This window comes from Onychostruthus taczanowskii, unplaced genomic scaffold (assembly GCF_017590055.1).
Source record: "Onychostruthus taczanowskii isolate IOZ18803 unplaced genomic scaffold, ASM1759005v1 scaffold60, whole genome shotgun sequence".
In the NCBI taxonomy this organism is placed as follows: Eukaryota; Metazoa; Chordata; class Aves; order Passeriformes; family Passeridae; genus Onychostruthus; species Onychostruthus taczanowskii.
This window is the reverse complement of record NW_024503680.1, coordinates 1872313-1898365: the sequence shown is the minus strand read 5'-3', so window position 1 is coordinate 1898365 and position 26053 is coordinate 1872313. Positions and strand designations below refer to the sequence as shown.

Genomic DNA, 26053 nt, shown 5'->3' with positions numbered 1-26053 from the left:
TCAGCTCACCACACCCTCCAGCAGTTTATTAGCACTAAAACCAATCTGTGCATGTTCCTGGTGCCTCCATGTACCATGAGCCAACAGAGTGGAACAGCTCATCACATCTGAAAGGCAGATTCCTCTTTGGCTATTTCTTTGTTGCAATTCATTAAAAAACAGATATCACAAAGAGGATCACCACACACAACGTCACCACATCAATTTTCCACCTCCAGTTATTGAAGACTGCAAACAGCACAGGCTTAAGACTATAATGAGACACACTCATTTCTTTAACAAAGCTCAAAAGGATTGACAGAATGATGAGAGCCAAAAGCTTTCAACCATATTCTGAGCAGAGAGAGCAGCAAAACAAAGCAGTCCTGGAGAGAAAGACAGACCAGAATTTGTATGAGGGATTTTCAGGCTTACAGGTGGAATCTGGAGGAGGATGAGGGTAAACACACAGTGAGACATCAAGATCAGCATTGCTAAGCTGAATGAGAATTAAAAAATAGCTGCAAGTGAATAATTGATTCTGGAGATTCCAGGCAAATCCAGCACAAAGGCTATTCTTTTTTCCTCCTCTCTCTTCAGAACAGGAGCCCTTAATTTGTGCTAGAAGCAGATATATGGTCCCCAAGAATAAGAAAGGTTAAAACATTTCCCTGAAAGAGGAGCTCAGCTACAGAAAGCTGCTGTGATGCCAACAAGTGATGTGATGGTTCAGAGGGTGAGAGCTTGTTTCTGTTTTAACTCTTCATTTTTGCAGAACTGTATTTAAAAACTAGCTCAAAATTATAGAAATGGAAAACAAGTACAATTACTAATATGACAAGTTCAAATTTACAGATGTAACTTAATTTTTGTGAAGTCTTAGACACAGGGAGGTCAACATTTTGACTGATAAGAGGCAAAAACTTCTCAGTGCCTGACAATGTTATGGATATATAAGAGATCCACCACAATTACTGACTTTTTCCCCAGTCAGCCCCCTCTAAGTAGTTACCCTGCTCTCATCATGATTTCCATGAAAAATCCACACCCACAGCAGCTGCAGAAGCTGCAAAACCAGTGAGCAAAGCCCAGGGGTGGGCCCAAAGTGAACACTGAAATAAAGTCAGTTATGAGCCCAAGTGGATGAAGGTGCCCCAGGTGCCAGGGTGACCTACAAACACCCGCCCTGAGAGGCTGCACCCCGAGCCCAGTGAGCAGCATGGAGAGCAGGAATCTCTCTTCCAGCTAAGGGGACTCAGCTGGGCAGCACCAGGAGTCTGTGTACACACACTCTACGTGTGCTGCATGAACACCAGGACACTTCCTGTGCTCTGCCAAGTTGAAGCAGCACTTTCAGGCAAGACTGGAATGAAGATTTCCCTTTTCCTCTACAACAACAATACAAAACAGCCTCACACCTACCCTGTAATTTGATCGGATATCCTAATGCAACCATATAGTTTTTAATGTCCAGCTCCTGGAAGAAGCTCAAAAGCTTGTTAATATCAACCCTGTTTCTGAATACTGGCTTACCAAAAAACCTATTTAAGGAATCAGACATCATGTGTTTGTAACAGTCCTGGGTCTGTCATGCCTTTGGAAGTGTTGTTAAAGGATGCTGATGTCAGGAAAATTAATCCACAACCATCAGAGGTTTATGTCCAAAAAGGAGACAGAGAAGTCCTTTTACTTTACTGGAATAAAGAGAGAGGCCATGGGGCATTCCCCTGGGGTCTCTCTCTTTCCCCATTGGCTGAGGTACTTGAGAGGTTCAGACTTCCCAGAACACCTGATAATGAAGATTTCTCTCTAATGGATAACTCTCCTTTTTAATTTTTAATTCTTATGAAATTTAGGGGTTTTTCCTATTGTTTCTTTCATCTTTCAATATCCAATTTCATTATCAGCAAACCTACAGTTTGTTTGTAAAGGCAAATATCTTTTTCCATTCATCAATCAGTAGAATCCTTCCCATTGTTTCTTTTGTCTCTCAGTGCTAGTTTTATCTACCAGCAGACCCACAGCTTGTTTGTAAAGACAAATCTGTCATTCTTCTCACTGACAATAATGATCTATTTATGAAAATTGTTTTATGTGATCTGCAGTACCTTCCCAGTGGCTGACCCACCTTAGAAAGGATCTGCAGGATTCAGGAAATGGAGACAAAATCCTGATCACCCAAATGAGTTGGTGTGAGGGTCAGGAACATGAAACCCCACTGCCTTCTAAAACATGAGAGTCCCCTCCTGCCTGCCCCCTCCTCAGCCCCTGTGCAGAAGAGGCTCCAAGGGACATTCCAAAAGAGCTCTTCCTGCAAATTTTCAAGCAGAAGAGATGAAAAACAAGCTGCTACATTTCCTAAGCGAGGAATCACCCAATGCTGCCTGATGCATTCAAACTAAGTAAAACAAAACCAAAGGAAACCTTTTATTAATTTGACCTTCACTTGTGGCTTTCATGTCCAACTACCGACTTGTTTCAGTTTCCACTCCTTTATCTGGCTACCAGTTTATCTGCAAACAAAGGTGAATGTACACTGGCTCAGGGCCAGCCACAGCACACGGCCAAGAGCATCCTGTCCCACCAGGTGGGACTTCAAAAGGGACAAGAACATCCACACTGCTCCAGGTAAATCCTTGTCTGCTTTGGTTCCTGGAGGCCTTGGCTCACACTGTTGTGATACGGCACGAAATGATGACACAGACACTGCTGCTCTCGAGGGGAGCAAAAAGGAAGAAGAAGAGGAACTTTATTTTCTGACTCTAACATTTATAGTTTTCCAAAGGTGACAGTGGATTGGAGGGTGACAGTGCCACCTCTCCAATGCCACTGGACAGACCAAGGGTCCATCAATTCTCTCCACCTCCATGAAAGAATGCAAAACATAGGTTATTTACAGAACTGTGTGTGAGAAAGTTTGTTGAAAGAATACAAACATCAGAAGGCTTAACAAAGTCTTACAAAATCAGGGCGACATCACACAGCTATAATATATTTTATTTTCGTTTCTCCAAAGACCTTTCTCTCCTGAAGCTACTTGTGTCCTGGCAGTGGATGCTTTGAATTACAAAGGTGATGTTTTCACAGTCTCCTGTTGCTAAACTATCTCAAATTTTATCTTAAACACTGTGCTTCTTCTCCTATTACTTCCAGCTGCCAATTTTAATTGGGGAGCCCAGGATTAGAGTTTGGCAATGCAGCAGAGCTCTGGAGTAGATAATGACCTCTGGACACAAGGCTGGAGATACCAAATTCAGTTCACTCCTGACCTCATCCCATTCTGCACCAGGTTCTGCACTAATTCAAAGCTGTGCCCTGGGATAAGGAAGCCCCTAAAGGGATTGTGGTGCACGAAACTTGTGCTAAAAAATAACTTTTAGAAGGCAGAAATTTGTTCAGGGGGAAAAAAAACCCAACCAACCATTTTCACGCATTCAACTTAAAAAGTGTGATAAACTCCTCTGAAATAAACAGCACCAAACAGAATAAACCTGTCAAAGGAATAATATTCCAGTGTATTAGAAGACAAAATGCAGCAACAAACAGATTTGAAGTGGGATTAGATCTGTTTAAAAAATACATTATCTGTCTACAAAACCAGAATGTATTCCAGGAAACAAAAGAAGCCTCTTCAAATGGGTTTGAGGAAGCAGGAGTTATTAAATCAACAGTTTTCACGTGCAGCAAAATTGTGTGGGAACAACAGGAACTTTTTCCTCCCTCATTTTCCACTGATTATTTTGCAGTCACCACCCCCCCTCCCCCACCAGCCCAAGATTTCCCTGGTCACATTTCAGACCCAGGTTCTTTATTGAGATTTCAACATTCTCCCAGGAAGTTTCCTTCTTCCCATGCTGATGCACTACCAAAAATCAGGACCATTTGAACTTCCCAGTAATTCCAGCACCTTCCTGCCCCTGTATCATCACAGCTGATGTGCAGCTGAAATAATTGTTGGGTGAGGAAGTCATAACTAGGCAGGAACAACCATACAGCACTGGGAGGGGAGTGTTCCTAGAGTAATGTAATCTAAAAACGGAAAAAGCAACCCTCCTTTCCCATTAATCTCATGTAATACTGCCACATCCCAGCCACTCATTCTGTGCACATCAAGCTGAAGTAGAAGAACTTAATTCCACAAGCTGATGGGATCTCCCCTCCATATTTAAATTTTCTGGAGTTAATGATGATCCTGGTCCCAGTGTTGCAAATGCTGGGGCAACTTTATGGCACACAGACCTCCAAGTTCCTTCTGATGGAAACTGCAAACCCCTTGAGAGGTTCTGAACCTCCCCACTGTGACTTGGTGCTGCTGAGGCTCAATTCTGCAGCATCTCTGGCTCCAGCAGAAGTTTCTATAGAAACTACAGTTTCTATAGTTCCTCTGTTCCTCTACAGAGAGCTTACAGAATCAAATTTTCCTTTTCTTGGTGCCATTTCTCCAACAGCAGGACTCAGCTGTCTATGAATATACACAATAATCAGCCCCAGAAAATGGCACAGCTCCTTTAACTGGAAATGCAAGCTCAGCTCCATGCACACTCAGGGGATCCATGGGGCTCTGCCATCACACTCAGGTGCTGCTGTGAAGATTTAAGAGGTGTTGAGCCCTCAGCTGACCCTCAGCACAGACAGATCTCCACCTTGGCACTGAAGGAGTGCCATGAAAGCACTGCCCTCCTTCATACTCTAGTTGGAGCAATTGTAAAAGTATTTTCTCATGCAAAGCAAGTATTAAACAAGAAGTCACAAAGCTCCTCAGACCTCTGGAAGTCTGACCATGTTTCCTTTTTCTGAACTGATAATCACCTGTGCTCAAGAGGCTGGGCGGGTTTCGCGTGGTCACCTGTTGTCTACCTATCACTGCTAAGAACAAGCAAAATGGTTCCCAGGCAGCATGCACGAGACAAAAAAAAAGGAAAAAAAATAAAAATGTACCTCATAATGGTTATTATAGTTCCATTCTTTCATTTGCAAGAACTCACATTTTAAGGAAAGAAGAAATGAGTATCGGGAGATAAGGAACCATTAATGAGCCCTCTGCCTTGGTTTCAATTACACTGTGAAATTAATTTAATGCACTTTAGGAATACAAGAGGTAATCGCTCTCTCTTGGTAAAAGGTTGCAATTTTCTCTAATAAAGTGTCGATATAAATATGTTGCTTTAAGACAGGGAGAACAAGTCAGTTAATTCAGAAAGAATGGGACATATTAAAACAAATGCTGTCAAGGAAACCAAATGGCAAAACCTATAAATAACCCATCTGAATGAAAATTGTATGGCAGAGAGCTGGTAAATTGGGGTTTAATTATAAACATTTTTAAAGACTGTTTTATGTTAATGAGATGTATCCAAGTGTCTAATGCTGTGAAAGATAACATTAGTCCAGTAATTAAAACAAAAAAACAAAGAATAGCCCATGTGAGGAGGGAAGTGGCAAGAGATCTGAGACCAACGAATCTGAAAATAAATAACATACGTAGATACAAAAGGTTCATAATGTTTAACATGCTGGCAAAGTGTGAGATGGCTACACAGAGTGGAGGAACACAGGGAGCTTTCTGATGGATCATTCAAGGTCACCCCAGCAAGGGCTGATGGTGAGTCCCTGCCTCTGGCCCTTCCCACAGGCAGCACCCAGCCTCTCGTGGAGGCACTGGATGGAGGGAAATCAGCTGGCCCAGCTGGGAACCCACTGGCTCTGCTTTGGAGGACCTGCTGCTCTGAACTGCTGATGCCACCCCCTCCTCCCAACATTTAACAACCCAATACAAAAGGATTTGAGAACCTTTTCTTGCCATCACGAGAATCAAGTTCATCTAAGCAGGAGCAGCACACAGAGAACCATGAAGAGGGAGCACCACCAGAGAGCTGGGAAGCAGCTCCGGCACAGAGCTGGGCTGAACTGAAAAGGGCTCATCTGAGCAGCCTATTTCTGGCTGAAGAGGAGGGAAGAAAACTGGGAAAGCTCCAAAGCTCTTTTTTTTTTTTTTTTTTTTTTTTTTAGTGGACTAAACCATTTTTAAAGTGGCTCTGCTTTGCTTTTCTTGGTGTTGGGGCAGTGGGACACAGAGAGCAAACTCCCTGGCAGCCAGCTGGAGCAGAGGCGGTGGAGCAGCCCCGTGCGTCTCTCGAGTAATTAAAGAGACTCAGCTTCTGAGCAGGTGCCTTGCAGCAACACCCAGGATGTGTTACAATCCCCCAGTAACACATGCCTAACACATTTCACTGCCTAATTACTCCCACACTCACGTTTAGTGCCCTTGTTAATCCAGTACTTCAAGAGAATTCTTGCCTTGCTTAAACACGCCTCGATCCTAATCTTCCTGTCACTGGTGTAAATCAGAACTCGTTTCACTGCTGCTAATGGAGCTGCTGCACTGACAAATGTCTAGGAATGGGAAAATTAGGCCTCTATTCTGAAATGAACATTTAGTCTGGCACCAGTAGTATTTATTTATGTTCTTGCATCAAATCAAATTTTTTCCCCCCCTCTGGTACCAACTTAAGCAGAGCTTTTAATGCTGAGACTGAGCCTGACACCAAAACAGGGTTTCTTTTTTCCCCTGATTCTTATCAAAGTCACCACAGTTGCATCCTCACTGGCAGCTCTGATGATTCTGTTCAAGGCAGACTTCGGGTTTGCTCATTCCATCCTCAGAAAAACACCAATGGAAATGAAGGGGAATACAGAGCAATGCCATTAAGGATAATCAATATAATGAGCAGACAGAAGACAGCACAGACACAGGAGGTTATCTAGAACATTCCAGCTATCAGCCTTTGATCAGGACATGGTGTAATTACAGTTTTGTGAGTGTCTCTGTGCATTCCCCACTGCAGAGCAGGTACAACATCCCTCTCCAGGGGCCGGTCCCGTTATCCATATGGAATTTATGTATGGTGGGAATGCAGCCTCAGGACACATGGAAACCTGAAACTGTGGGAAAGCTCACAGAACCACTTTGTTCAGCTGTAGCTGTGGCAGCTGCTGTGATGTTACCAACAGCCCAGCTCGTGGTGCTCCCTTGCCTGTGAACTGCACCCAGCCCTGCTCCTTTGGAGACCTAAACCTGCCACAATTCCAGGAATTCCAGCTCCGTACTGCAGGCCAGGCACTGGGAATTACAGTATTGCAATTCAGAGCCAGGGCAAGAGGAAAAGAATTTTCACAGAGATTTCTGCACTGCATACAGAAGAATAAGATATCTACCTATAAATCAAAAGTGATATGAACCAAAAGTGATATAAATCAAAAGTGATATGAATTGAGACAGCGAGAATAAACACTAGTACTACCATCATTTCTTGTCCTTTTCCATTCAAGTCAATAAAGAAAAAAAAAAACTAAAGAATAAGATCACCAAAAAGCAGTGGTTCTAGACATCTTCAGGCTCTACCCACCTCTTTTTTATCTCTTATTAAATTAATCCTAGCAAGAGATTCTTTTCTAAAAAGAGATGACATTCAGAACCAACAGAAGGAGGGGGCTCACTGACTGGGTGGCTCAGTGACTCTTCCTGGTGACCCAACAGGTTTAATGGAAATTATCTCAGTTTGCAGAAGTCAACTGAAGGTCAAACACTTACAGGACACTTTGCTGAGGTACCCAAATCAGAGAGTGCAAACAAAAGGTCATGTCAGAATGGGATTTTTCAAGCTGTGTAAGTTATTTTCTTTTGAATACTCACAGAGCAAATATCTTTCCTGCTAGCATGACAACATTCTTCCCCCAGTCCAGAAAAATGAACAACTGAAATAGAAGGAACTACTGGTTTCCAAAAATTAATTAATTCAGTATCTCAGATCTCATGAGGAGACTATGCTATTGGAAAAGCTTGTGAGGATTCATTTCACCCAGTCCTGCTCTTGTTCTCTCCACCACCAGAAAGCCAAAATCAGGTACTTGAAATGGCCACATCACTACCAACTGAGAGAACTGAGAGGAAGGAGACACAGAGACTGAGACACACAGAATGTTTGTAACCCAGAGAATGAATTAAACTATTATTTTACAAGGAGCTTTTAAACAGGAAAGGAACAAGAGGGTATGGAGACACCACAGCCACAGATGAGAAGGAGAAATGGGAGAAATGGCTCCTCCTCCTCAACTTTCAGTGGTGACACAACTGCTTACAGCCCCACCAGTCTGCATTACTGAGTCTGAGCAGGAAAAAGAGCTGCACAGTCACTGCCACACCAGTCTGGCTGGCTGGGACAGCCTGGGAATGTCTCCACAGGGAGATGAAAAATGCTCTCCAGTGGCTAATGGAGTTTCTTTGAGCCCTCACAACTCCTCTGCAAGTGCAGATGCAGAAGAGTTCCGGAGAAAGGACCTTGAGGTCATTAATTTCTGCCACAAATCAAAACAGATGGAAAAGAATGGAAAAAATGGGATGGTGCCTCAAAGGATTTCTGGGCTCCTGCCAATTTTGGGGAACTCTCAAAGCCTCCACAGGCAGCCATGCAGGTATTTCACATTTCAGAAAAGCAGCAAGAGCACAAGCTGGCAAAGCTAAGTCTGGGAATGGAGAGTCATCTGTAGCACAGCCCATGGCAGCACCCCAGCACTTCCCTACAGCTCCTTGGCAGACTACAACATGTGGTGGGGAAATCTTTTTACAGCTACTCTGTGTTACAAATAAATTGGTGTCTGACATCTTTTCTGGAAAAGTAGCCCCTGGGGTGATTTTGAAATCTTTAGAAGAGTTGTTAAAAGCAGCTGTAAACTCTTAGAAGGAGCTCAGACATTGTCACTGTTGGTCCCTCAGGAGCTGCACCTTGTGAACCAACCTGGGGCTGTTTGCCTTGGGTTTGCTCTGTGTGACCTGTCAGCCCGGTCTGTTCTGAGCTCACCACAGTGAAAATCAGGAATGTTTGTTCAATTATACCATGAAAATGGCATGATGTAAGAATTGTGCCCCGCTGTGTACAAGGTTAGGCTTACACGAGATCTCCTCTTATCTACTTTGTACAGTTGTGGAGAGAACAAATTGAATGGGAAGGTAATGTCACTTTTTCAGTGATGTTCTGCCAACAGCAAGAACAGTCCTCAGGACAGAAAAGCTGTCAACAGAATGAGGGGAAGAGGAATGGCAGAGAATTATACCCTGCATTAAAAAAATAACAGAGTCACAAATATAGTGGAGTGGTCCTGGAAATTGTTGTACTGCCTTGGCAATCTTCCTTAAAAAAAAAAAAAAAAAAAAAGAAAAAGAGAAAATAAAAAGGCTGGTTCTTTGGCTAGGAACTGTAATCAAGTTGTGCCACCACTGCAGTTTTTACATTTCTGGTATTGTGTTTTGCAGGAAAGAGAGACCCACATACCTTTTGTTGCCAGCCGGACACAGTTGATTTTTGTTTCCTGAAAAATAAAAAAACACAAGAAAAATATATAGGAAAACATCACAGTGTGTAATTTGCCCATCTACAGTAAACACACATTCCTTTAAAAAGCTACTGAAAATACATATAACTTTTCTTGCACTTCATCTTTGAAAATACCACCAACAGTTTTTGTTGGACAAAACACACACATAAGTCCACACTACTGGACTTGGCTGCAGTTGGTTCTCTTAAGTGTGCAAAAGTTGGGAGTGACAGCAAATTTCTCCACGTTCCATGTGTGAGTGATGGGTCCCACATAAGTGCCTGATTAGCTAATAGAATTTCCCAGTTAAATGACCTGCTCAGTAATAGACTGACAAGCCTTGGGTCAAAAGTACATGCCACTGTACATCTCATTTTCATGCACCATTACTACAAATTTTGCAAATTGGGTATTTATTTAAACACATGGCAAACAGACACCGAAGAAGTCATTTGAATATTTCAGCTCTCTGATGGATGTGGAGCAGACCAGCATTCTGTGCTGCTGCCTCTGCCAAATGAGCTGTTCTAACAACCCTCACCACTGCAGCTCCTCATTGCAGAGCTGGGACAAAACCCAAAGCTTTGTGTTCAATCCACCCTGGAGCCTCCAGAGCTGCAGAAACAGGATTTGGATGTGAACGTTGTGTTTGGCTTCACAAACAGCTCAGACTCTGCAGCTTTCTCAGGCCACCTCTGCTGCAAACACCACCTCTGTGGCGTCCCCAGCTCCTCACTGCACAGCCCTTCCTGGCAGGGGCTGCTGCTGTCCAGCCTGTGATTGCCATCCAAATGGGAATGTGCTGCCTGGGTAAAGAGCTGCCTCTGTCAGGCACTGAGCTGCTGCAAGGCTTGCAGAGCACTTTATGCCTCTACATGTGTCAGGTGAAATGATTCCAGCATAAATTACTGAGCTGACAATGCTCCATTAATATGGATGCTGTCTGTGCTCTGGAAACAACAGCCCAGCAAAGCACTGCTGAGCACCTCCTTCCATCCTCAAACAACTGGACAAACCTTGTGCAAATCTGAATTTGCTCTTGGAGAAAATTGTTCCATCTGTGACAAATCCTCCTTGGCTGGAGCAGGCACACACTGTGCCTTTCTCCTCACACTTTTGTTGCACATAGGAAGGGGATGATTGCAGGATCCATGCTGGGAAATGCTGGGAATCACAGGAGCAACTCCCTCTGATCCCCTTCTGTGATGCCACACAATCTGGATTTAAGCCACACTGTGTGCAGCCTGAGAACAATGAGATACCCAGAAGGACAAACCTTCCCTTTGACCTTGCTTCAAACTCTCTTAAGAAATTCCTGGCTCCTCGAGGACAAACCACATCTATTTCCCAGTCCAGAGTGGGACTGAAGCCCTGTTCATCCCAGCAAACCAGAGACATTTCTGGTTACACCCCTTTGTCCCCCCAAAATCAGCTCCCCTGCACAACCTGCACCAACACTGGCACTGCAAAGTCACCACAGCTGCACACAGAGCTCCCCACTCCCCTCTACCTCATAGGTAATGAGTATTCTGGAAATCCAAACTCTTTGTTGCTGCTTGGGATGCATGGAGCAGGAAAAACTCAGATTTGCTTTCAGAGCTGTCTCTGCACATAGTGCTGGGAACCAGAAGACAGACAGGTCCTGATGTGGTTTCTGATCTACAACAAGGTGAGCTGGAAAATCAGCAATGAGGAGCAAAATAAAAATTTAAGAGACAGGATTTTTGCAGTCTACAAGTAGGTGGAGACTTGCTCACATTTTGTTGAGGAAAATTTTCTTGTGTATTTGTTGTTTTCTGCTGGCTTCAGAATGTAACAAAAAGCTGGAGAAATTAGTCAGTGCTGGAAAAAGAAGAGTCTAGAATGATCTCATTTGAACATGTGTGCATTCCTGCAAGAGACCCTCCCACAGGGTGATTTGAGAAGACAGAATTTGTTCTGTTTGCATCTGCATCCACTGATGGATGCACTGAGCACAGCCACAGCTCTTAGGAGAACTGGCACTGCCAAAAGCAACAGCTACAGGAACGAGACATGGACTTCAGAACTTCATTTCAAATTGCATCTCCTGGGAAGGAAAGCATAAAAGAACCTGCACAGACACCAGCTCCCAGCAGTGCTAAAGTGTAAAGACTTGAATTTAGTCAATATTCTGGATTACGCTTGATTATTCCATTGCTCTCCACTGCTCATCTCTTTGGTGTCTCATAAAAATGAGATCCGTTTCAATTTACTCTGTTTTTCTTTGGTTGATACTGAGAATTGTAAGTTTGCATGAATCTTTTTTAGAAGAAACAGAATAAATAAATACATTTCCCCCCCTCCAAAAAAAAGGAAAAAAAAAACCCCAAAACAACTAAAAAAAAACCCCAACCAACCCAATCATCCTCCCAAAAAACACTAAACCCACTTTCCCACAATCATGTTTGTTTCCTGAAAAATATTACTTTTGCTTCAAGGCACTTTCCTGTACACAGTAAAGATCATAGAATGTTAATGGGTTGGAATGCACCTTAAAGTGCCATAGGCAGGGACAATTCTTTTATTTATTTTTTTTCCTAAGCTACATTTCCCATCTTTCAATTTGTACACACTGCTTCTTGTCCTATCACTGCAAGGTGCTTCTCTTTAGCCACCATCAAAGCAGGAATAAGCAGTGTTGGTAATTATCAATGATCCATCCAGCTTGCCTAAAGCAATGACAAGAAAAATAATTAAATAAAGAGATAGTAATAGAAGTTTTAGAAAAAAAACCCAAACAAACAACTATTTTCCCAAAAATCAGTCTCTGTGTTGTTTCTGAATATCCTTTCAAATGCTGCAATACTTATTTCCCATTTTACGATATCACAGAAGTTTTACAAGGCCTTATATATCTACAACAATCCTAATGATACCCAGAGAGCCAACATATCCTGCATATCTGTTTCATGCTATGGCTTAGCTCACAGGAATAAATTAAATTAAGATGCCAGTACTGCTTCAGCTCCGTATCACTGCCAGGTTAAGGCAGACATTTTACAGCCAAACAGTAATGGAACAATTTTAACTGAGATCCTGGAACAGGAAAACACTCCATGACTACATCCTGCAGCTCCTGAGCCAACCCTCACTTCCCAACATGCTCCATACCCTGAAAGCTCATCCACATGCCTATCTCAACATATTGATGGGAATTTGTTTTTTTGAACCTATTTACCAATGAATAAAAGAAGATTATGGAGTACCCTCACTCAAGGCTGAGCCCTGGCTCTATTTTTAAGCCCACACAGCACGGGCACACCTGAGCACTGTGTGCCAGGGTGCTGGCAGCCTGTTCCTGGAGGGAGGACCTGCACCTACCATCAGCACAACCTGGCACCCTCTGAAGAGAGTCCTGTGCTGAGGAGCTGGGCAAGCCCTCTCTGCCCACACAGCTCCTGCCCACAGCCTGGAAACTGCACACCATGAGCCTGCTTTAGCATCCCCCTGGATTTCCAGGGCTTTTTAAAACATTCTTTTAATATAGCTTTATTCTTTCGTTTTGGAAGCAAAGGAGCTGCTGCTGTCTACTAATTACTGAGGTTCCTAAATGCACATTTCACTCAAGTGAAATGGATGATAACAAAATGAGTTCTGACTCTGTCTCTTCAGTGTTTGCATGGGAACAATTTTCTGCAGAAAAGGGCTACGAGGGCAGCAGGACATATGTTTATGTGACAGCTGCATCTTCACAACCTAAAAAGCCACATCATCTTTTTTTTTTCTCCCTTTCCTTTGAAACTGACAGCTTGCTGTTTACAGACTATGAACAACAATGAAAGCAGCAAAGCTTTTTCATCCATCTGTTTTCACACCCACCATTTTCCCTTTCCTTTACTATGATTATGACTCTGCAGCAGTCAAACAGAGCTTGCCTTGCCTGAAGAGCCACCTGCCAGCCCCAGCAGGACCTGCTGCCCCCAGAAGTGCCACGGGGGCTGCCCTACAACACAGTTCTTTAGGCACCTCAAACTGGGAACAATTTTATCTGCTGCTGGTGCATGGACCAGAAAGGAATCACCACTCTCCCCTTGGCCGCAGTTCCGGATTTAGTTCCCCACGTCCCAGAGCTGAACATGGAACTTGTTGGTAACCTGCTTCACACAGGGTAGAAACCATGGGTTTGTCCAGCCTTAAGGAGTTGTTTATTTGGTTCTCAACAAATTTTGCCCAAGTTCAGGAAAGCTCTAAATTGTGTGTTTATTTTTTATCCCATTGCAGCCAGTCTTAAAATATGCCTGTGCAGGGTCAATGTACTCTCCTATAATTTTTATTGCCAGCTTCAGGAAATTGCTATTTCCTTCCAAAGACTAAGCCAAACCTATTATTGCTATTCCAATTACCAGCTTTTTTTAGTATCTGTGTCATTTGGAGAAGGGAGGTTTAACAAAGTGGTTAGGGCTTTTATTATTTACAATAGGAAGCTATGTCAATAATCTGTAGTTGATGATTGGATACCCACTCTTCTTAACCTCTCAAAAATGAGGTAGGCTGGAAGAGGATTTTATTTATTATTCAGAAAACACTCAGGTCCACCAGATGTGGAAACAGGGGCATACAAAGAGTGAGGTGATCCCACATCTGCATTATTTCTGCACCAGCACCTCCAGGATGAGATTAAGAAAGAGTGAATGTAAGTGGATAAACTATACACCCAAAATCCTCCTGAACACAGAGCTCCCCAAAGCTGGTTAGCAGCTCACAGAAGTGATGAAGGTAGCCCTGGTGCCATTTCATCTTTCAGAGCACGGCTCACTCTGAACCCAGCCTCCCTGGTTTTTTTCATGGCCATCTCCAGAGGGATGAATGGCATCTCTCTACTGGCAGCTCTATCCATACCTCCAAAATGTCCCAGAAGACTAATGCTGTGTGCTGTGAGCAGACCTGTCAGCATCAAGAAATCCAGCCTCAACTCCCCTGATAATAATGAGCTGCCCGATTGTGCATGTAGTACAAGTCATTAGAGAGGCAAAAAATCAATAGGAATCTCGGTAGAGTCTATCATTCCCTCAAAAAAATAATATTCTCATTGATTCCTGCAGTGCTACTTTTCACAATTCTGGGTTGAAGACATCAGTCACTTGTTGGACCACCAGGCTGGCAGAGCAGCTGGCAGCATCCCCCCATCACTCCCAGCTGTGTTACACAGGCTCCTGCTCATCTCCCATTTAAAGGAAAAATGGCCAAGAGTTATTGATTGCAACTGTGCTGTTACAAATTTCATTTTAACTCAATGAGTTACAATGCAGCTCCAGAAAGGATTTTTTTTTAAGGAGCTCTGGTTTCTGAGCTGCTTAAAAATTCAGGCAGGTTTCACACAGCGGCCAAAAATTCTCTTCATTGGGGTGTGGTGCTGGAACAGCAACCAGAGACCTGCAGAGAGACAAAGAACTGGGGACAATCAAACCTGCAGCACCTCAGTTTGATTATTGAGCCAGTGTAAGGATAAGGAGTAACACGGGGCTGTCAACCTGGCCTCAACTTTCAGAGGGAAATATACAGGTAGCGCTGGAGTTTTAAAGGGGCTGAGCTCAGGAAGCAAACCTTCATGACAAGCAAACCTTCATGCTCTGTCAGGCAGTCATCTGTAGCAGGTGGCACCAGGACAAGCAGCAAACATCAGATCCCTACCTGGATGGCTGTGACAGTGTCTGGAGATCCTGCCAGAGCACAGCCAAGCCAAATGTCCCCTCTGCTTCTGTGCCTCCTCTTGTGCTGACTCCTTCTATCAACTAAGCAATAACTAATGGTGCTTCTCCTTCCCACAGCCACAAAGCCTGGAATTTCTGTGTGCCCTTCCTCCTTCTCCCCTCTCTCACTTCAAACTCTGCCACATTTCAGCTCAGCATCTGGTTGTTAGCGGTGCCTGGGAGGGAAGTTCACACAATTTGGAAGCATTTTGTGTAACAAAGCTGAAAACCACTCAGTCTCACCATGTTCTGCTCAGGCTCCAGTCTGGAGGCAGCACCACAGTGACCAAAGAGCCCCAAGTACCCAGGAGATGGATCCAGCCAGCCACAGCTTTTTCATTCACACTCTGAGACAACTACAACAGTTCACAAGAGAAGGCAGAAGAGCTGGTGATCTGCTTCTGCAGCAATTTGTCACATTTGTTTTGCATCCAGCTGTTAATTATGTTCCTTTCAGTGTAACAATCAGAGCTAATGGCTGCAGAGCAGACGGGAACACCAAATGAGCACAACCCTCCATGTACAGAGGAGCTCAAACAATGCAGAACTCCTACAACACTCCTAACCTTCTCCTAATCAAGATTTTTGACCAAATCCAGGCTCTCTGGAAATTAAGTTCTCCCCAGAGCCCTCTGTTTCCAAAGGAAGATGTTCTGGTTCACTGCATGAAGGCTTCTCATTGCAGCTTCCAGGTGTGGAAAGAAATTTCATCTTTCCACAACTGTCAGTGATTAATGAAACTATGGAATATCCTAATTAAAAAATGAGTAGTAATGTTCTATTAAGTTTTTTCATGTGTGAGGGAACATAAGGCTCTACTTTAACCATGCTAAATTGTTATTGTTGCAGGTTTTTTGCAGATGTGCCTTATCAAAAATCACGGAATGGTTTGGGTTGGAAGTGACTTTAAAGACCATCCAGTTCCAATGCCCTGCCATGGCAGGGACACCTTCCACTATCCCAGATTGCTCCAAATCCCATCCAACCTGGCCTTGGACACTTCCAGGCATGGAAATGCCATGTTGCAGCCATAATTATTTGTAGGATTTTCCAACACCAGTCAAAGCTGCTCAGGTTACGGAAAAGTAAAAACTCAGAAAACTCTAAAATACAAATGATACCTGCAAATAATTCTGAGAATGGAGCAAAAACCTGCTATTTACAGCTGCAAAAGAGTGAATGCAAATTGACCTTCATGTTTGAAATGTGGGCCTTAATGATTTTACCACAAACCAGAGGGGATCAGAACAGAAGCTACACCTCTGAAGATCCATATTCCACTCTTGGGCATTTCCTCTGTACTTTTACCCACAGCACTACACTTTGAGGATATATAAAGCATATCCTGTAGAAATATAAATTATTATCACAGGAGGAAATTGCTTTCTCAAATAGGAGTTTACTGTGTCTGGCTGGACACTTCTCATCCTGCCAGGAACTGTGCATTGTTGCATTAAGACTATTTGATTAACTTCTGCTTAAAAAGCCCTCCTATTAGGACAGCCCAAGCAAGTCATCCTTTTTTGAGTCCTTAACACCTGGAATGTAGGATGAGATGCAGGAAAAGCAGGAACACCAGTGCTGCCTGAATCCAGAACACCAAGGGAAGCCTACACTTCCCCTTTCTGGAACATTATATTGTACTTAAGCAAATAAAGTTTCTTCTTCCCTGGGGATTCATTAGTAATTAACTATCACACATGGGGGAGCTAACTAGAAACAGAGAGACATATACATACATTCACAATTTCTTTTATAAAGGCAAATCCAAAACTGAATTAATTGAGCAGTGCTGGAAGGAAACTGTATTGACTAGAAAGGAAACCAAGGTGAAAATCAGCACAGTGTTGAAGAGATTTTGTACTTGTCAGCCACACAGCTGAAACTCTGCAGGAAAATGGTGATAAATGAAGGGTGCAAAGCACTCAGATGTGTTGTGAACAGTCGTTGGCACTACCAGCCTGTGAAACCATCCCAGTCCTCTGCAATGTGCAGCTGCATTTCAGGTATAAAAGCCACTAAAGCCTGCACTGGTCACCTTTGACTGATTTTTGTAATTTTTTCTCTCTCAGGGGTGATATTGTAGAGAATTTATCTGTGTTAAAATTAAATTTCTGAAAGCACTGGCAAACATGCTAATAATAGCAGACTCTGCTACCCAAATTTGTGATGCCTTGTTAATGCTCTAAGGCTCTTCAGGAGGCCAGAGTGGCAAATTCTCTTGTGTTCTGTATGAATGGAAAACAGCTGGGGAGCCAAAGGGGAGGAAGGTGATCCACTGAGGCTGGATCTAGCCTGAAACAGAAGAGGTAAAAGGTCACAAATTATCCTCAGCTGGAAGACAAGAGGGAAGAGACGCCTCCTGTTTTCCTGTGGTGGGATGGGGTGTGTTGTGGCATTGTGTGTGTCATTTGAGTCTGAGAATGAGGTGGGCTACATTTCCTGTGCAGTCTGCATTTTAAATCAAATATCACAGAATAAAGATACATAAAATATAGAATTGCAGAGGGGCAGGACAGAGATGCAGACAGTACCCACTGCAGTACCTGACTTACTCAAGCTGGAACTCCCAACCACAAGGGCTGCATTAGGATATGGCCAAGTGCAAGCTCCAAGGTAATCCAAATTCATAACATCTCCTCCAAAATCACAAGCGCTGTGAACTATCAAGATACTGCAATTATGGCTCTTAAAAGCACAATAGCCCCTACTCTGACATTCTTGCTTATTGAAGGATTAAAAAAAACCCCAAAAAGTATCTAAATTCTAAGCAGCTCATTTAGTAAATCACATGGCAAGATGTGCCTTTACAGAATCAGGGTCCTCAACAGATTTCTCATTGGATCTGAGCATCAGAGAGAGATTTGAGTGAAGGACAAGTAACGGCATGCTTGATTTTCATTAGATTTCTGTAAAAGGGTAATAAGAAGGAGAAGTTAAACCAGCATCCAATCGAGAAGGAAGGAGAATGATGAGGAGGACAGAGAGAGGCAGTCACACCTACAGATGCAGCTCAATTTTCTCTGCACTTACTCCATTGGCCTTGCTAAGAGCCTGGAAGTATATGCTGTAGCTTTTCAGGGGGGAAAGAGGAGCATTCCAGTAGCCATTGTAGGTCTTGTTGTCACCCACGGTGAAGGGCTGTGTGACAGGAAGGTTGATGGGCTTCAGCTCAGCTGCAAAGTAGTGTGGGGAGTCCAGACTGGAGGCATTCTTGTAGCTCACTGGCACAGAGAAGCACTCGATGATGTCTGCAGCTCTCCGGGCTTTCTGCAGCTTCTCCTCCTTGACAACGAGCTGGTAGACACTGGGAGGGAGAGAGAAAGGGAGATTAGAGACCCCAGGGCCGTGAATGTCAGCAATAAATAAAAAGAGAAGAGTAGAGCAAAGTCAGAATCACGCACAGCTCCTGGCACAGCAGGGGCAGTGGCTACTGAAAGTCACTGTGGGGGCAAGATGCTGGCCATGTGCTCTGTTGGTATAATTGAGTAAATCAGGATCAACCTGGGTGAAAGTGTAGGTTTCAATCATGTCACTCTTTAGGAAAAGGAGTAACTAATAAAATATCCACTCTAGAATGAATTTTTAATGTGCTGAATATTGGGCAGCAGGTGGTTTCTCCTTCAGCCACCAAAGTGAAACACGAATTCTTTGCTTGGGCCAAACAGTGGCTGCAGTGGAGGAGAGCACGAGCAGGTGGTAATGCTGTCAGGTGCCTGTGGGAACAGTTTCAGGGTGCAAAAAGCTATTTAGGCCAAAAAAAGTCTTGAACATCACTTTTTTTGGCCCTCCATCATATCTTGATGTCCACATAAGGACCTGGTGAGGCCCTGGCACAGGGTGCCCAGAGCAGCTGGGGCTGCCCCTGGATCCCTGGCAGTGCCCAATGTCAGGCTGGATGGGGCTTGGAGCAGCCTGGGACAGTGGAAGGTGTCCCTGCCCATGGCAGTGGGTTGAAACTGGATGGGCTTTAAGTTTCCTTCCAACTCAAACCATTCTGGTATTCTATGACCTCTTTTTGGGATATCCTGCAATGTAGAATTCTCTAATTCTCAATGGTAAGCCTCCTTCCATCCCTTGAGGACTGTTTATGTACTGAGCAGGTGTCTTTATAGCTCCCTCAATCCACTTTTGTTTCAAGAAACAGCAACAACTCCTCATATTCTCTCTGACTTTATGAAGTAGTAATCCTTTTTGATTCCTGCTAAGCTTTTGGCCATTATGATATATAATAGCAATCTTGTTATTTCTAGCTTACTATTCCAGGTTCAGAGCCTGCAAGGCATTCAAATGCACTCTGCTTTTTTTCCCTTCCCTCCTCAGGCAGCTAACAAAGCCCTGGAGTTCCATGCTGCTACAGCCCAGGCAGGTTTCACTGTCTGTTTAACACCACTCACACACTTGACAAAGAGAGATAGGGCTGCAGTCATTTTGCTTCGTGTCAAGCTATTCAGATGTGCTGCCCTCACCTGTCTGTGTCAGGCTGGGCCTTTGTTCAGGCACACAGGGGAGATCGATGAGGAGATTGGGGCCAGCCCGCAGTGTATCATTGTCCCACGTTCACAGGCTCATTGCTGCACAAAGACTGGCCTGGGGGATTCCAGCATAGCAATAGCTCATCAATGCCCCCGTGGGAAGGGAGTTCTGGCTGAGTGAAGAAGCCCCAGCTCCTGCTTTTGAATTCTCAGGTCCTGGGGCCTGTGGGGATCTGGCTCATGTTCTGCTGACAGCAGGGCAGGCAGGGAAGAACTTGGAAACCATTTGGCTCCCACTGCTAGACACAATCCCAGCTAATCTGTACAAACAGGAGCAATTTATGAGTTATTCAATACTACAGCTGTCCTCACCCTGGCATTTGCTAATGTAGCTGGGGGTGCTCAGCCTGGAGAAGAGGAGACTCAGGGGTGCCCTCATCACTCTGCACAGCTCCAGAAAGGTGCCTGTGCTCAGCTGGGGCTGGGCTCTGTCTCCAGCAGCACTGACACAACCAGAGCACACAGCCTCCAGCTGCACCAAGGGAAATACAGGTTGGATATTGGGAAAAAGTTTCTTACAGAAAGAGTGATAAAGTCCTGGCATGGCTGGCCGGGGAGGTGGTGCAGTCCCCATCCCTGGGTGTGTTTAACAAAGCCTGGATGTGAGTCCACACAGCTGGACCATGATTGGTCATTAAGTAGAAACATCTCACATGGATCAAACATGCACTCGTTGCATTCCACAGCAGCAGATAGTTATTGTTTACATTTCTTTCCTGAGGCTCCTCAGCTTCTCAGGAGAAAATACTATCAAAAGGATTTTTATAAAATATGTCATGGCCACATATAGAAACATATTAATCTGCTTTCAGCAGACACAGAGTCCAAGAACTCCCTCATCCTCTCTCCCCAGACCTAAGGGTGACACTCACTCTCTCAGTTATCCCACTTGCAAGCCATGAACTCGTGCACTGTCTGTCTTTGGAGAAGGGGAAGCTCCCAGGGACACGAACTGCCAGGTAACTGAAGTCTTTCCCAAATCATTAGAGCACTACAGACACTTTTTATCATGAGCAAGAGTTTTGATACATACAGAACCCAGTCACAGATACTTTTTAAACTGAACCCAGTCACAGATACTCTTTTGCCTCTATTCTTTCATGCTTTTTCTTTCCACTTAGCTGTTAACACACTTCTTCCCTTCACAGGGATAACTCACTCTTGTAGCGGCCTGAAATTTTACTTTTAATGTTTATTCTTTTGAAATGAATCAAGGCTCCCTGGAAGCACAATGGTGTGCTCACGAACATTCAGCTGGGGTGTAGCAATCCTCCCCTTTGTGCTCCAGAAGAAATCCTGTTCATGTCCTGCTCAAACACTGCCTCCTTGTCCATGGAACAGGCACCTGAGCTAGCACTGCTGTCGCTGCTCCCTCTGGATAAAAACCCTCCTCTGGTGACACTTAGGGTGGGTGCTGACTGCTTTCATGGCACTTTTCTCCCTGACGCCCCAGCTCACACTGGCTGACACTGCACTCTCATCTTTGCCTTGACTGCTTGGCCTGGGGTCCAGCACCCTCCAGTCTCACTCTTCTCTGAGCCCGGCCACTCTCAAAGGAAGTGGTCGAGCAGCCAAGAGCGTGTTTGAGTCCAAAGCTTGCTTGGGCTGAAGATTATCACTCTGAGCTCTGGTTCCTTTTCAGATGGTTACTCTGGGTCTCACTTTCTGTTTTGATCCCAGTATTTTGATCTGTCTAGACCGTCCAGAAGGGCAGGATTCCCAGTTAACACCAGCAGGGACACAGACTGGCACAGACTCTTTTTTTTTTTTTTTTCCCTGATCATTGTGGTTTTTTGTTTTGTCTTGTTTGAGTTATTCTCTTCTCCATCTGTTTTGTTCATACGTAGGAGCAGAATTTCCCTGCCTGCCTTTAGGGCATGTTCAGAGATCAACTTGTCTGCATTAACCTGTGAAGTGCAGCAAATGCTTCCACACCTGCACTGAGGTGCTCTTGTAACTTGGAGCAAAACCCCACCAATCCTACACCCAAATGGAATTGCTGTGGGAATTCTGAGTAACAAATGTCCCATTACCCACCCTAAAGTTTAGCAAACCATCTGCATTACTGCAACATTTCTCAGCAGAGTAAAACCAACCCAGCTTTGCTCAGAAACTTGTGGGACGCACCACAATCCCCAAGATCATGGTGAGGCACTAACTTGGGATAAACTTCGTGAGTAGGATCTGCCCTTCTGGCCTAGAAGAGCCCTTCAGCTGCACTCACATCTGTGGGTCAGGGCTGAGCAGGGTCTCCCCTTTGCCATTTGCTATCCCTGCTATCACCAGTGTGATTACAGACAAGAGAAAGGAGTGGTTTTCCAAAACGTGGTACTGGAGGGAAGGATAAAAAAAGCAAGCAGGTAATGAAAATAAGGAGGAGATACCCAAACTATTCTAATAGCTCTTATTCCATCTAGCAGGTAGGCAGTAGCATGGCTCTCCTGGGGCTCTCCCCATCTCAGGCTTCAAAGCTGGTGCTCCCAGCCAGGATCAGCTACCATGGCAGGAATCAATGCCTCAGCTGCAAACGCCCAGCTGGATACGAGAGTCAGTGTCATACACAGAAATGACATTAAAAGAGAAAACAAAAACAGAGCATTCAAACTCCTACACAAGATAACAACTTCAGTGCCAGTGAAATGAAAGATGATACAGCCACACTACCTCCTGCCTTCCAGTTTTTAATGTCAGGACATATTTGGAAACACTGCCATCAAACACATATGGATGTGCTCCAGGGCGGTGGTTAGCAGGGGTTTTGTGTTCCCAGTGCCACCCCAACCCACTTTGGTGCAGCCAAATAATGCTGCTGTCCCATAAAAAATGCCAGGGACTGCTTTCCAAACAACCACAGGCTCTGCTCTGCAGACAGCTCTTGAGGCATTCTCAAGTCTGGGCCACAAAACAAATGCTTGACCTCCTAGGGGCTGGGGAGCTGACTGCCCTGTGTGCAGCTGCACTCTCTGATTAGAAAAGGAGGCCAAAACTGGGCTCCTTTATATATTTCAAAGGTTTCAGATAGATAGATCCACATCATTTTAATAGAAGCTTTTTAAAGTTTTTGACAGCTAGGCTGTAAATCTCTGATAAAAGCACCCACCATAATGGGCCACAGCACAAGTTTTGTCTGCAGAGGAATGAAAGGTGCCCTTATCACCATCTACAAGGTAATTTTTTAAATTATGAGTTCCCTATTCAGTGTGAAAAAAAATCAGCATCCCCAGTCACAGCCCATTGCTGTGATGGAGGTCTCTCTGTTCTCTCTGTTTGCCTCAGGTTTCTCCTTTCCCTGATCTTGATTTTTTTTTTTTTTTTTTTTTTTTTTTTTTTTTTTTTTTTTTTTGAGGATGGACTGAGACAACGCTTGTCTACAAATTAAGTATTAAGACTAGTCTCAAAGTTTGAATGTAGGATGCACAGGAATATGGGGAGGAAAAGCTGAGTGAGAGCTCTCCATAAAGCATCCAACATCTGGCCCATGCACTTTGGTATCCTGACACATCAACAAGGTGAAACATTCACTGCACTCTTGATAATGAGAGGGTAGGAAAAGGAATAAAATTTCTTTGTAACCTTGCAGTGATCCACTCACCTGAATTTTTAAAGCTTAAAAGGAACAATGTTTCAGCAGCTCAGTACTCCCTCTGGACCAATCTCGTTATTAAACTTTTGTTCACATCATATAAAGATTTAATATATTTTCATTTAACACATAAATTTATTATCAGCCATATATTATTTGCAATATTATTTTCTCCCAGGGAGCAAAAATAAGTGGCAATTAGTACAGCTTGATCTTGTAGTACTTTTTTTTTTTAGCAGACTACTGCGAGCTGGTTTTGTTGTTCATCCTACAGAGAACAGGAACTTCCCACTCCTAGCTCAGATGAGCACATTACTTCCAGAGTAACTCTTTGATAGGCTACAGGAAATAAGGGAGTAGTGATTTCCTTGTTACTGGTTACTTTAATTCAAAGAATGAAGGACAAAAAGGAGCAAATGGAGGAAGGATTTGTGCCTCCCCATGTGGGATGTAGCAGCTGACGTGGAGCTGGATGTTGAATTTCCCCTCCTGCACATATCCTATGGAAGGAACAGATCCAACTATTCCAAAAAGGCCATCAAAACCCATGAAAATAACCCCTAAATACTGTCTGACCAGCACAGACGTAAAGAAAAGGCATCACCAGTGCATGAATAGGGACAAAGATGCAATAAATAGAGGGAACAACAACCTCTTCAGCTTCTTCCCCCTTGTGTGCCACACAAGTCTCCAGCTACAGAGCACCAGCTTTTTTATCATTTGATTATTGCATTTAACTTGTGATCCTGTTAAATTTGGTTGAGCCAAAGTAAGTATATCTGTATATATCCATGAAGGTTCATCACATTATTCTGACAGTATGGAGCCATCTCCCAGGATACTGGAATGGGAGAGGGTTTGATGTGCTGCCTGACACCCACATTTAGAATTCAGATTAGCCATTGGAAGTGCAGATGCTTGTTTTATGGCCAAGCTGCCTTCAGTAATGCACACTGAGACACAAGAGTAGCATCAACATCTTTATTTCCTCCTCTTAAAGATATTGAGATCAAAGCCTGAATTCTGCCACAGAGACAGTAAGAAATAAACTAATGGCCATTTTGAAGAAAGGTACTTCATATACCAGTGCTCTGTATTATTTACCCTAAAAAATGGTGACATTAAACTGTAAGTAGATCCTTCTCACAATGTGCCTCCAGCCCCACCATGAATCTGCATATGGGTGATTTTGTAAAGAATTCAACCCAATCCAAATCTAAAAAAGCTTTATATAACATACATTCCCCAAAGTTTACAGATCTCAAGGGATAACTGCCGGAAAGGCTGATGCTGACACTCACTGCTCTGAGCACCCACTGCAGCACTGCTTTCCTTGGGCTCCAAGGGTGAATTTCCTGAGCAGGCACCTCCTGCAATGAAACATTCAGGCACCCAAGAGTCAACTCCCCAGACAGCTTCCAAGTTCATGAAGTTTTCTGGGTGGCAACAGGTGCCAATATATTCCTGAGAACCGAGTTACTGCCTTCACATATTCTCAAATGCCACCCTCAGTACCTCCAGTAGCATTTTTAATCAGAAGCTCTGAAACTAATCTACAAACCATAATGAACTGTTTCACAGCCACCTAGGACACACTGACAGGACCCAGTGCTCTGTTCTGCAATTTTCTGTCTATTTAAGAACAGATTCCAAACACATTAAAATCAATTAAAGATTGCTGCTGTTTCCACTGCACTCTGGAACAGCTCCATGCAGAATACAATATGCTGAAGTGAAGGTTTGCTTTCAATAAACAGTTTATTGCAGAAAATAGAGGAAAAAAAGAGATTGTTCTACAGTGTCATCTTCTGGAATGTGTTTGGCTGTTTCAAAGACTCAAAAAGTAGCCCATGAATATTGGGCTGCACTGCCATCAATAAGCTTGCTTGCATCTGCAAGGCATTCACAAAAATAAAGCTGATAATAGGGATGTTGCTTGAGGAAATAGTCTCTCATATTGCAAAGTTATTCACACCAGAGCCTTCATTTTGGAGTTATTTTTGCGTGTTCTTTTAGCAGTCATTTAAATTAAACAACTCTTCTACTACGTTCACTAAAGTTGAAGAATACCCAAAAAAAAAGATTCAAATTCAGCCAAATTTGTAAAAAATGGCATAGGAAGAAGAGATGGTAATTACTGCCATTGCAATGAAAAAAACCTGCTGAGATAGAGCCAATAATAATGAACTCCATTTAATAATCAAGAAGGCTGGGAAGAGAGTCTCTTCACATTTTCTTCCACTCTCATATTCAGCTCAGTGCTCCAGATTTACTACTAGGGCATGTCAGACCCTGAAATTCATGAAACAAAAGGTAACGATTTCACACTTGGATGAAACCATTTGGAGTCATCCTTTTCACACGGGCATTCTTTTATCACTAACATTTCAAGCTTTGTTACGTTTCGTTAGTGATTGGAATGGGCTCTAGAAAAAGTGGGGATGTTTAATGACTGCATGGCTCCTGTACAGGGGAGAGATGGGTCTGTGCTGGGCTGCCTGTGGGACAGGCAGTGGCATCTATTTCAGGAGCTGTGCACTGTGTCAAGCCTGAGGAAACAGCAAACCCAAACAAAATGTTTGTGTTTGCAGAAAAGCATCCTGCCAGTGCTACTCTAACAAATGCTGTCTTTGGCCAGGATGCTTTCTCTGAAATTCCTTTGCAGTCTCACATTCAACTCCCACAGCTGACTGAAAAAATGAAAACTCTGTTGGAAGGTGTGTGCGTGTGGGGGGGTGTTGTTTGGTTTGGGTTGCTTGGGATTTTTGGCATTTTTGGTGTTGTTAGATGGGGTTTTTAGTAAAAAAAGTGACAGTGTAATGTCAAATATTCCATGGTCTTTGTGGGTTGCATATGTTTTATCCTGACAGACC

At 43.7% G+C, this 26053-nt stretch overlaps 1 protein-coding gene across 1 annotated transcript in view; it reads right to left on the bottom strand.

Annotated features, from left to right (window-relative positions):
- The window catches only part of PTPRT (protein tyrosine phosphatase receptor type T), a 443055-nt gene that overhangs the window by 73521 nt on the left and 343481 nt on the right, over positions 1 to 26053 (bottom strand). Inside the window, exons 12-14 of the mRNA XM_041419248.1 lie at positions 18096 to 18369; positions 9309 to 9345; positions 4789 to 4845 (exon numbers count right to left, since the gene is read on the bottom strand). Of these exons, the coding sequence (XP_041275182.1) occupies positions 4789 to 4845; positions 9309 to 9345; positions 18096 to 18369 (368 nt within the window). The remainder of the gene's footprint in view (positions 1 to 4788; positions 4846 to 9308; positions 9346 to 18095; positions 18370 to 26053) is intronic.